The sequence below is a fragment of the Epinephelus lanceolatus genome, chromosome 7, assembly GCF_041903045.1.
Source record: "Epinephelus lanceolatus isolate andai-2023 chromosome 7, ASM4190304v1, whole genome shotgun sequence".
Lineage (NCBI taxonomy): Eukaryota > Metazoa > Chordata > Actinopteri > Perciformes > Serranidae > Epinephelus > Epinephelus lanceolatus.
In genome coordinates, this window is record NC_135740.1 from 27,245,005 (window position 1) to 27,258,005 (window position 13,001).

At 40.3% G+C, this 13,001-nt stretch overlaps 1 protein-coding gene across 2 annotated transcripts; it reads left to right on the top strand.

Annotated features, from left to right (window-relative positions):
- The first annotated feature begins 3,837 nt into the window (after positions 1-3,837).
- On the top strand, positions 3,838-12,429 carry pmt (phosphoethanolamine methyltransferase). Of its 2 annotated transcripts, none has more exons than XM_033621264.2 (12): positions 3,838-3,984; positions 5,971-6,142; positions 7,688-7,843; positions 8,165-8,301; positions 8,471-8,622; positions 8,779-8,967; positions 9,584-9,673; positions 9,781-9,870; positions 10,275-10,397; positions 10,592-10,723; positions 12,057-12,173; positions 12,278-12,429. In XM_033621264.2, the coding sequence occupies exons 1-12, from the start codon at positions 3,975-3,977 to the stop codon at positions 12,386-12,388; spliced, it is 1,479 nt and encodes a 492-aa protein (XP_033477155.2). In that variant the 5' UTR covers positions 3,838-3,974; the 3' UTR covers positions 12,389-12,429. The 2 variants fall into 2 exon arrangements, with proteins under 2 accessions (XP_033477155.2, XP_033477076.2); XM_033621185.2 differs by lacking the exon at positions 3,838-3,984 and adding an exon at positions 4,153-4,296.
- The last annotated feature ends 572 nt before the right edge of the window (positions 12,430-13,001 follow it).

A 13,001-nucleotide genomic window follows, 5' to 3' on the forward strand; every position in this document is an offset into this window, starting at 1 on the left:
ATCCAAGCTGTCCCTTTAACTTTGGTGAAATAGCTCAACACAAAATTATCTGTTCCATGTCATTACCATGGCTTATCAAGAGAGGATTAGGTTAAGAATACAGAGGCATTCTTTCACGGCTCTTGAAAATATTTCTCCTTAGCACTGTAGGAGGTCAAAAGCCCAGGGTACCTTTCGAACTATCATAGGTCAATCTTGTGGTTGGCTCTCCAAAATCGAACCACCCCAAAGTTTGTTTGGAAGTACACCAAGACACTCTGCAGGCAGTCTCTGTACACTTGCTTGGTCCATTTTTATCTGTTCCCAGCAAAACTTGGCAGAAATACAACAGTGACACATCAAAGTCAAACTCGGGCAGCATCACCAGGTCAAGGAAGAGGCCTGCGGAAGTCGGGATAAAGACTCACTGGTGATGTTTTATAGTGCAGCTCATAGTTGCATTGTCAGTGTGCTTCGGTGTCGGCTACAGGAAACCACCTACTCACACTGCAGAGAGCTGCCTGACAACCTGAATGTGTTGTGCTGCAGGAATGATAAACCCAAGGCGCCCACAGCTCACCGACTCCAGCAGGTGAAGCTGTGGTGAAGGCACTGACAACCTTCAGGGATGTGAGATCTTTCCACTACCTGTGCATCAACAATTCACCTCCAGTGATCCCTCCATCAAACTACTGAAACTCATCTCAGTACTCCTGCTGCACAAACAATTTTAGTACCATTTTCTAATAAGTCACAATGACAAATAATTCTCTTACTAATGGTAATAATAGAGTATTAGAAATTTGTTATAAGCCGTTATTGGGATCAACTTTACAACTTAAGTGTTGGATTTTTATCTTATTTATTTATCCGATTTTGTTACTGTAGGGCACCAAAATCCATTTATTAGGGGTTCTGTATACGACATTCAGAGCATTAATATAGCAGCAAACCACTATTTGTCATGTAAAGATATGGTGGAGTAATGGTGTCCTGAGCAGAGAATGAAGTCACACTACCTCTGTGTGTTGTAATCTGAACTTTGGTGGTTTGTGGTGCTGAGTTGGTCTGGCTGCACATGCATGTCAGTAAATGCTTGTATTCCACTGGCTAGCTCATCAACCTCACTCTGCTCTGTGCTCACACGCCAGCTACTACTGATATGAGAACACTGCTAGCTCTGTCGGCACTACTGCTGTTGTTTAGCACTGTATATGGAGTTAGCATCATTGGTTGATAGCCGCCGGTACATTCTGAATTTCTCACAGCCCCTTACGATGCAGGATTTTCCTAAAAAATAATGTTTAGACTGATACAGACACATTTCCTTGATTTTCAAATTAATATTTTTACAGAAATAAAAAAATCATTTACTTATTTAATCTAACATCATAAAGAAGGATATTTTTAGACTAGGAACAGTAATGGAGCTATACCTGAGTGACCCATGTGCTCGGGCATCTTCTTACAGCACAAACAAAAACAGCTCCTTATAAAATATGAGTTTCATTACACTTCCGTTGTATGAATTCAAATTCAGTCACACACATTTATGAAACAACCTCTAATATAACGTTTCATATGAAAAACATCTTTTTAAAAACTGTTTCACGAGTCTTTTGCTACATATTACAGGCCATATAATAATTCCCCCTCTAATATATATGTTATATTGCTGAAGTTCTCCTTCAGCTGTATTTATTCAGGTTTCTCACTAAAAGCTACATTTACAAGATTACATGAACACATCCTGAGAATCTTATAATTTACCCTTGGCCAATACTTGTTTTTTTTTACTGAACAGAGCTCAAACATATCATGATGTAACTCAGTACAAAATCCGTCAGTTGTGGTCACAGACTGCTTAGAGCTAACTAACTAGCTCTGCTCCTGTTGATTTTAACAGTGATTCGTTGTTCACAGTGTGACATCATCAGGGAAACTCTGACCCATCATACTAACCATGTTGCAGTAAGCTAGCTCAGGTAGCTGCCTCCCAGTGTGTTTGACTGCAGTAGGATATTTTGGTTTGGGGTTGGGAGGGACAGACATGTTTCCGGCTGCCTTGTTGAGGCAGTGGCAATGAGAATATTTTAGCAACACCGTTAAAGCTGTATATTTTAGTTTCCAAATGTAATAGGTTAGTTCACGGTATCATTCCGTGCGTAATGCACACCGAACTGACAGCCTCGCGCTGAACGGTTCAGTAGGAATTCGAGTATTACACCCCTAGTGGTGGTGTATTTTTTTTCTGTTGGCAGAGACTGAGCCGTATGCCTGTATTATTGTCTTCTTATTTTCTGTGTTGGGGATGTTTATGGGCGTGTAGTCTCATGGCCTCAGGTGATTTTGAGACTTAAGGTAGACCAGGTGCCAGACTGTAAACAGCAAGCATCCATAAGACACAAGGCCAAATAAACACAAATACACTGAGGCCAAATGCCAAACGAGAGTGAATCTGGGGTTGACTTAACTTTCACACCCGCAGTAATTTACAGTCCTGCATAGTGTACCTTTAAGTAGTAATGTCATTAAGAAAATATTGAAAAGACTTGATGAAATTTTGTGAAACGTCATTATGAATGACGACTTCTTAATATCTATAACTGACTTTCTAATTTTCCTGATGGCTTATTAGAAAAACTCATGGCTCTGTTTTAATGACTTTATTTATCTCTGTAACTTTAGATATTTTATTAACTTTTTTAATAACTTATACTGCAGACTTAAAGGAACAGTGTGTGGGATTTAGTGGCACCTAGTGGTGACGACTGCAGATTGCAACCAGCTGAAACTTCTCCCATGTGCCAAGCATGAACTCCAGCTCAGGATTCCCTAAGCTTTCATTGTTCAGGAGGTTTTTACCAGGCGCAAAATTATCCGCAGAGGTCTCCTCCTCTCTGAAACAAACAGACCAGGGGCCTCATTTGTAACCATTGTGTACCCACTTTCTAAGTATAAATTGGGATTCATGAAGAAGAACTTTGATGGGAGAATGTTCGCATCTGTAAGGAAACATTTTGGAGACGAGGGAAATTGGCGACTCAGATGGTGAGGTGGTGAATTAAAGCCAAATTGTAGAAATCAAATGTGAGAGACATCATTATATGTATAATATATGGAGACATTGTGGTGGCTGCCACACACTTGTACTTCTCCAGTCACAACCTGCATATATGGATTGTGTAAATTAGTAAAGTCTGGAAATAAAGCCAGCGCCACCTCTCACACACATGTCCTTATTTTGAGTCCTAATCATAATACAGGACAAGGATCATTATAACAAACTAAGATATATACATAAATGCGATAAATAAGTCAGTTGTGTTGCATTATCCTGTTTAGGTCTATTTTAAAAATGTCACTGTAACATGATAGGTTATATAGTTGAACATGTATTGTCAGGGCTGCTCAGTATTTACCGCTCTCCACCTTAACAGCACTCAGGTTTCCAGCTGCACCATGAGGCAATGTTGCGCAATCAGTGAATACCACGGGACATTTCCTGCTTGTCAGCACAACTGAGGCACGGTGAGCCGGTGAGGGGAGACTGTCGCTGGGACACACACCACTTCACCATTCAACATAAACCAGCGTGAGTTTGCATCATTGACATACTGATTAATCTGGTGGCTGACAACACTCTCAGGGCTTTAAATGGGGTTTATGATGCATGCACGCTGTCAGGGGAACCACGTCCATAAAGGTGCCTCTGATAGTGCGCAGACCCTTGTTCCTATTTCATTATTCAGGAGCACTCCCCTCCCCTCCCCTCCCCTCATCTCATGTCGGGCACATCCTAATGGTCAGTTTTCCACCTGGCGACCATCTCCTCCACGCGTCCCGTTATTTAAAGAGCGCACTCACACTGAAACCTGCACTCTGTTAAAGAGGTGTTACTCATAGTAACCCTCATATAATTGATCTTTAATTTCCAGACTACACTGAAATTGTTGAGTCATTTTGCAATAAGTTAAAATCAACCAAAGACCACCATGGAAAAAGGTATGAGCAGAGTAGATGTGGATTATTTTACTGAAGTGAAGACTCGTGTCTTTAAGCCTGATGCCACTGATGTTTGGACTTTGTTGGAGCAGCCACACGTTGTTTTGTGCACATTGTTCACTCAGCTGGTGGAAGTAATCCCTCTGTGAACACTGGGCAGGAATGTGTCAGTGGTTTGACTGATTTTTCAGCTGTCAGTTGATCACCGTAGCATGTTAACCTGCAGTTATTCTAGTGTTTAGTGTGTAACCAGGCAGCGGACTATGAAGACATATTTACCTCAGTTATCATCTTTTTACTGGAGGATTGGAGGTTAGTGACCACAATATGCGGTGCTGCTGGTAGCTAAGCAAAAGCATGATTTATGGGGTGTCTTTGAGTGTAGATCAATAGAAGAGCAGAGAAAGTTAAGAGGAGAAAAAAGTTGTGTTTTTAAGTTAAATAATGCTGTAATTTTTTGTTGTTGCTGCTTTTAATATCAGGCTATAGTGACCACAGTTTTTATTAACTGCCAGTACATTATTGCAACATGTCCTGAAGGTTATCTGCTGGTAGATATTACCAACCAAAGGCTTTCTTTAAAGTTGATAAATTACATTTTGGGCTTTTGTTGTTGTTGTTGTAGATGCTATATTTACAGTTACCATGTGATCAGTGGTGAAAAGTAACTAAGTATGTTTACTCAGGTACTGTACCTATAGGTACAAATCTGAGGCACTTGTACTTGAGTATTTATATTTTCTGCTACTTCATTCTTCTGCTCCACATCTCAAAGGGAAATATGACACTTTTTACTCAGCTACATTTGTCTGACAGCTTTTGTTACTTTTCATATTAATAATATAAAATATAATCAACAAATAGATTATGATGTAATTTGTAGTGCAAAATGAAACTTTATTGATCATCAGGGGAGAAATTCAGAAACTGCCGAGCAGTATATGAAGTAATTAAAACGACCTTCACCTTGACCAGAAGCAATAATAATAATGATAATGATAATAATATGGAATATTAGTACTTTTACTTGTAGTACTTCAAGTTAATTTTGATGCTACTACTTTTGCGCTTAACTTAAGTACAATTTTGAGTGCAAAACTTCTCGCTGTAAACTTTCTACACTGTGGTATCACTACGTCTCCTTAAGTTCAAGATCAGTGTTTTGTTTACCACAGCTCATTATGCATAGCATCTTTTTCACTAAGCTAGTAAAACCTGTTGTGTCACAAATGTAAATACTGCACAGCCTCAGGCCTCCTCCAAAAGCTGCAAAACATCTTAGATATAGAGCAATCTGAATTCTGGGGAAATCTACTCAGCATTTTAACTGTGGTTGTGCCACATCAGTGAATGTTGTAATCAGCTTTGACTAATGGTTAATCTGTCTGTGAGAATTTTAGGTCAAAAGTTATGTATGAACACACATCTCTGTAAATGTCACTTTTAAATTTAATTAATGTGTATGTGTGAATATTTAAAATAAGATGACTCTGTTTTGTCTTTAAAAAACTGTTTGGTTGCATATTTTATGTCAGATATAAGTGATGAGATGAGCATATTGAATGCTTGTTTTTGTTTTTTGGACAGTGTTATAGATGATTGACAGGCAGGGGTACTTGAACTTTGCCACATATTCTAGATGCAGTAGTTGTCGTGTTCCCTTTTTGTTCGAACAAGCGGTATAAGAGTTATACACAACTGGCTGTTTTTGAATGTGAAGTTTTTATGCTGTTGTGTTTTTAGTCTGTTTGTTCTTACGTGAAACTTTTACATGGCTGTCTTGGCCAGGGCTCCCTTGCAAAAGAGATATTCAGCCTCAATGGGAATATTCCTGCTTAAAAAAAAGAGATTTCATAAAGTAATAAAGTAAAAGGAATCGTCTTCTTAGTCATCATCCCTCTGTAATAACAAATATTGTTATAGTTTGTTTATTTGTGTCTCACAGTTCTTTTGCTGATCTAATCTGGACACTCTTGTGCTTCACAGCTCGCACCAACATGACAGAGTTTTGGAAGGAGCACTCCAAGGCCGCCACAGTGGAGGAGATGATGCTGGACTCTCGTGCCAAGGAGCTGACCCGACACGAGCTGCCCGAGATCCTGTCCATGCTGCCCTGCCTGGATGGAGCCAGAATGCTGGAGCTGGGAGCTGGCATCGGGTGAGCGTACAGCTGCATTAGGCTGTCTGTGGTGGTGGATATGTGTGGGCAAGACTTTTTTTAAACATATTTTTATTGTTTCTAAACTGCTATAGAGCATTACAAAAGAAAATACCGTTGAATACAAAAGCACATACCCATGTATACATATGCACAGATACACACACATAGATACCTACATACATACAGAACCGTTGAAGGAGCAGAAGATAATAATCAAGGCCTGTCTTATTATGATCAGCTACAGCAAGATGTATAAATACATAAGTAAATGTGACTTACATGACATGGAGTTATCAACAAGGTGGGGGTTTAGAGTCTAGCTTTTATATATTCCAAAAATAGATTCCAGATTCTAATAAATTTAACAGAAGAGCCATTTAATGAGAATCTTAGTTTTTCAAGCTTGAGATGTTGCATCATTTCCCTCAACCACTGGAATTCTGGAATTAAGTGACAATTTTTTTTTGAGTTTGGATCCTGAAAGATTCTTATTTCCTTCTACTGCTGTGCTAGCTGTCAAAGGATCTGGGTGCGTTTTCATTTTAAGAATATCCGATAGTGTTTTGGAGTTCAAATTCGGACACAGCTAGAGTGATGGTGCTAAGGATGCAGGAGACAGTCTGCGCCTGTCACAAGTGGAATCAACATCTGGGAGCATTTTAGAGAGTTTGACTTTTGAGAATTTAAGGCGATGCCGCACCTTAAATTGAATACAGCCACGCCGGACACAGATTGAGGTTGTGTGGTGCCCCTCGAGGGCTCTTCCCCACTGCTCCGCAATTGCAGCCACCTCCAAGGTCGATCTCTCATAAAGACCTCAGATATTCGAGTGGCCTTGTAAAATTTGAAAAACCTGATACATAAAAGATACTGCAACCCTTTAGGAGGGCTCAGAATGAAAACAGAGACTCTATGGGTGTTTCTCCAGGCAAGCTGGGAAAAGAAGTTAAAGATGTTAAAAGGTAGGAAATATGTCATCTATGAAAAGGGTTTCTATATTTCCTGCGCCATTCCTTTTCAAAATATCAGAAGAATCATCCGTAATGGATGGGGAGTAGAGGTGGCTGGGAGAGAATGGGAAAGTCTCTGTTTAATTTAGGAGCATGTAGCAGATGGCAGTTTTCCATTTCAGGTATGAGATTATGTTGGAACATTAAAAAAAAACAGGGTGCCTGCAGGTCCTTAGAAAGCTTTAAAATGTCTTAATACAGTTTTCTGGGTAACACATCTCATGGTACTCCATGTTTTTTATTAACTTGCTATTTTTTCATTATTTTGTATTTGTTTCACCTGCCATGTCATTATCTGGGTCATGTGATGGCCTCTGATTGGTTCCTGCTTCTTTATAAGTGGGGCCATACCTTTGTTGTTTGTTTTAAAGCCCTTACGAAACATGTTGGCTCTTTTAAGATTTAGCCACTTCATTAAAGGTTTTTTAATACCTTCTTCCTTGTTTTTATATTTTGGGAGTGCCTGGAGTGCCCTCCTGTGTATCCTAACATTTGGCTTGTTGTGAAGATTTATACTTTCGTGTCTCTACAGCCGCTTCACCAGCCACCTGGTGACGAAGGCCAGCCATGTGACGGCTGTGGACTTCATGGAGAGCTTTGTGGAGAAGAACAAGCAAGAAAACGGTCACCATAGCAACGCTACTTTCATTCAAGCTGACGTCACAAAGCTGGAAATCCCTGAAAACAGGTGTGTTAAGATATTTGTTGAGACACTTTATATCTTTAGGTTTTAGTAGAGTATTGCTACAGGGATGGCAGCACTGGTTATGTGGTCGGCCCACCACTTTGGTCCAGACTGAAAAATCTCAACAACTTTTGGATGGATTGCAAGTTGATTCAGTAACTGTCCACAGGCGTTGAATCATACTGACTATGGTGATCCCCTGACTGTTGTTGTAGACAAACATGAGGTTGACATTTGTGGCTCTTATGGAAATGCCTCGACAAATGACGTATGAAATTTGGCATTTTATGATATTTTAAGGTATCCATTCGTTGTTTCCCTCAGTATTGACTTCGTCTTCTCCAACTGGCTGCTGATGTACCTGACCGACGAGGAGCTGCAGTGTTTTCTGAAGAAGACTCTGAGCTGGCTGCGGCCCGGTGGCTTTCTTTTCTTCAGAGAGTCCTGTAACCACCGGTCAGGTACTGAGCTAACAATAAAACATCCACATCAATAATCATGATTGAAACATTGATAAAAATTGAATCTGGCTCAGTTGATTATAAATTGTCAGCCACAGCAGCCAAAATCTTTCTCTTAACACAAATGATAAGGAGAATGATTCATTTTAACTCATATATTTCTACCAAGGTGACTCCAAGAGGGATTTCAACCCCACCTGCTACCGCACTGAGGCACAATACAGCCAGCTGGTGGCATCAGTACAAGTGGAGGGGCCACAGGAGGGCCAAAACTTTGGTTACGACACTGTGTTGAAAAAGAAAGTTAAGGCCTACGTTGAGGTAGAGTCATTTAAGTCTTGTAGTGAAACTTTAAGTATAAACTAAAAAGACATAGCAGTGTATGATGTTGGAGAGAGGATGCAGAGTTAATCCTCTCCTCTTTCCCCTCCTCTCCCTGCCCCGTCTCCATCCTTTCTGTCCTCGTCCTTTTTTCAGATGAAAAACAACCCGAACCAGATCTGCTGGCTTCTAGAGAAGGTCCTCCGCTCCTCCAGCACTCAGAGCAAATTCACCAGCTTCCAGCAGTTCCTGGACAACCAGCAGTACACCAACCGCGGCATCCTGCGCTACGAGAAGATGTTCGGGGCTGGTTACGTCAGCACAGGAGGGCCCAGCACCACCAAGGTAGGAATACAGTCTGGCAAACACCAAGACATTAGCTGGGAGGAATCAATAAATGTGTTCTGGAAGGAAAAAACAAAGCATGTGAAGTGAAAAGCAAGCTCAGCAATAAATGCCTTATGTCAAGCTTCACAAGGTTGAAAGTGTGGCTGTAGACTCATAAGTCCTGCTTTCAAACAAATGCTACAAATGACCTTCAGCAGCAACAGAACCAGCCTTTATCATAGCAGCTTTATCAGAGGATACTCCTCTCCCCTCCTGCTTCCTCTGTTCCTCTTTAAAAGTTTCTGTTATCTTTTTGTTAAGGAAGCTTCATTGCTTCTCTGTTATGCACCTGCTCTCCATGCCACATGAGTGAACCTGTGTCAAACAGACTTTCAGGCCTTTGTGTTTCATTCAGTGTCATTATACACATATTTCCATGACTAAGCACTGTGAGACATGACTCATATGATGTGTGTGTCATGAACAAAATAAAATAAATATTGAAATTAACTCTCAATATATTCATCCTAGTCATCCCTAATACCACAACAATGATGATACTGAACACTAAAAGACAGAAATGTGTAGGTGTATAATTTGGAACTAAAGAATGAACCTTGTTCTGTGCTGACAGGAGTTTGTGGACCTGCTGAACCTGAAGCCCGGACAGAAGGTTCTCGATGTTGGCTGTGGCATTGGTGGAGGAGATTTCTACATGGCAAAGGTACGAGCCAAAGAATCTGCCATAGTTAATGTGATACTAATGATGATAAAGGGATTTCTAATGATTGGAAGAACTGTGCTGATGGCAATGATTCTGTTACTTTGCAGACGTTTGGAGTGGAGGTGCTTGGCCTGGACTTGTCAGACAACATGGTGAACATCGCCATGGATAGGGCGATCGCTGAGAAGCTGCCATCAGTATGTCTTAATGTTCCTCTATGATAAATACTACAGATAATGGCTTGAATAGTCATGCTTTCCATTTTCCTCATAGCCTGACAACTACCGCAGTGACTTTAGTTGTTCAACGGACTGCCATTTCTTCTATGGTAGATAGTTACTGCAAAGAACTTGTATTGGATCTCTTTGGGATAGCCACCGATAGCTACCAGGGAAAATAAATGTTCCATTCTCTTCTCATTTCGATCAAACAATAGCTGACGCTCTTTCTTTTGGGCCTTCATTTTCACAGGAGATCATACCTGGTGTCTGACAGAGTTGTATAGTGAACATGAAGCTTACCAACATTTGCTTTATAATGAAAAAGTTAAAGCTAAAAACATGTCTATTTCCACTTTGATGTTTTGTTTTGTTTTTTTCAGGTCCAGTTTGAGGTGGCTGATGCCACTAAGAGGTCGTTCCCAGAAGCTTCCTTTGACGTGATCTACAGCAGAGACACAATCCTGCACATAGCTGACAAACTGGCGCTCTTCAAACGCTTCCATGTGAGCATCTTCTCATACTTTAAACAGCAGCATTAAATCATTTCTTTGATTTCAGACATCTGTAGAAATGTGGCAAATCTAACAAAACATGAAAACAACAATTTTATGTCTTATCCATATTTCTTTGGGAAACTAGTGCCTTTTATGTGACTTTCTGCTCTAACTTCACTGCATTATTATTCTTTTGTGTCCAGTCATGGTTAAAGCCAGGGGGCAAGCTGCTTATCAGTGATTACTGCTGCGGGGAGAAGCCCTGGACACCGGTGTTCGAGGCCTACGTCAAACAGAGAGGCTACATCCTCTATACACCATCACAGTATGGCAAGGTAAATATACAGCAGAGCCTAATTATGTAATAGAATGTGTAAGGACTACACTGTCCTGTGGGAACTTCAACCCTTTGGTCCTCTTTACCAATATGAATCAAAACATGGCAACATGGAGTCTTGCTGAGTGCACTGCAGTGTCTGTACGCACACTGTACCATCCATTATATAAACTTGTGGTGTCACACCTACAGTATGTGGACATTGATAGTCAAGTAAAAGTAATTTAAAAAAGTCAGCAAGGAGGTCTAGTTACAGTTGCAGCCATGCCAGCAGTACAAGGAGTAAAAATCTAAGTCCATCTTTGTAAATCAGTGATCACAAAAGAAATAAAAACTCGTCTCTGTTTGAGGATAGTCGGGCGTGAAGTCGCTTGTAGGTTTAATCTTGGTGTTAAGACAAAGATTAGATTAATAAACAACTTTAAGGTTACAGTTTTGCTAGCTTATCCAACAAGTGAACACTGTGTGTGTGTGATGCAGGACAATAGGCACCACCCCTGGGTGAAACCCTGTGTGTGTAACGAGGCCTGTTGACCATATGTTTCTGCTTCCTACCACTGTGCAAAAATGAAGCCTAAATAGCCACTGCCATCTTGTTCTAGTGATGTAATTTGGAGCCAGAGTCTGCACAGTGCAGATGGTGTTCCCAACATCTGACCAGCCACAAACGGAAAATTTATGTGATGTGTACTTTGATCGTTTAGTTTGGCTCATGTCCCATCTGCCAACATGGAAGGGGGTGGGGTGTATGGACTGTGTGTGTACCAACCGCCAGAGGGTAATCAAGATGTTGTCATGTCATCCATCTTTATTATAAAGTCTGTGTAAAATAAACACACATTTTTCATTCTCTCTCTCCTTGTTTCCTGTCGCTGTACCCTCGGCTTTCTAATGAATGCTTAAAAATGGCCTAAAAGAAATTAAAAAAAAGGCAACAAGTTATATGAGCTAAAATTCACAGTATTACAGGTATGACCTGTATTTGAATGTTTGGCCTGTGTACACAAGGAAACAAAGCCAAAATCTCAAGTTACTAAGAACTCTGCTGTTAAAGGTTACATAAACAAGCTGCTCATGTTTAAATATGTGTCTTCATACCAGACAGATTAAGACTGTTAAAGTTTTGCTGCTTTATCGTGCCCAAAGAAGAGATGATGTTGTGAAACCAGATTCACATATTGGTTAACTCCTAAAAAGTCAAAGTCCTCTGCACAGACAGCCCAAATGCATAAATGCTGTGACTGTGTGCTTTGTGGATGTGTTGCTGATGAACCATCAGCTGGTGGTGCTGTTCCCACTCCTCTTCACCCCCTCTGTCTCTTCCCCTGTAGTTCCTTGAGGAAGCAGGTTTCTGCAAGGTTCGGGCAGAAGACCGGACAGCTCAGTTCATCCAGGTGATAAAGACGGAGCTGCAAAGAGCTGAGACCATCAAGAATGAGTTCATTCAGGTTAGCATGCACAATATGTCAACTTAATAACCCCAACTGAACATAAATTCCTCTTTTAATTCTCTGTATGACTGCTCATCATACCTGCCTCCTCTCCCCTGCAGGAATTCTCTGAAGAGGACTACTTTGCAATAGTAAATGGATGGAGAGAAAAACTGGAACGATCCAACAGCGGAGACCAACGGTGGGGACTGTTTTATGCTTCAAGGGACTGAGTGATTGCACTGAGAAAAGATAATAAAATATAAAAAAGGGGGATGCTTCTGTCCTTGTGTGTGCTTTTGTCTTTGATGCAGTTTGTTTGGGGAAAACATCTGTCAAGAAAAACATGCAGTGTTTGTAAAACCTGGAAGTTACAGACAGTTGTATCAAAGTAAAAGCCTGTCACTGACTGAGTGAGCAATTAAAACAAATATTTTTTTGTTATTTTTTATAATCTTTATTTGTCAAAATTAAAGTTTCTTACAGTAGTTTGGCTACTTTTTATAGAAAGAAAAGGAAAAAGAAAGTGTTGTATTTACAATAGCCACTGTACAGTCCTCCCACTCCATGATCCTAACGTCTCAAATAACAAAAACAAGCAAAACAAACCAAACAAAACAATAATAAAGTAGCTATAATAACAAAATAGAAATGACAGTACTATAAATTACATATACATGCATACATTCTGGCATACATACATGGGATTGTCGCAATAAATAATCAAGTGTAGTAAATAAAATGGAAAAAAACTAAAATGCTTTAAAAATAATCATTTACGGGGGCGTCGGTCGCGTAGTGGATAGTACTGGCGCCCCATGTACAGAGGTGATGCCTTGTCGCAGC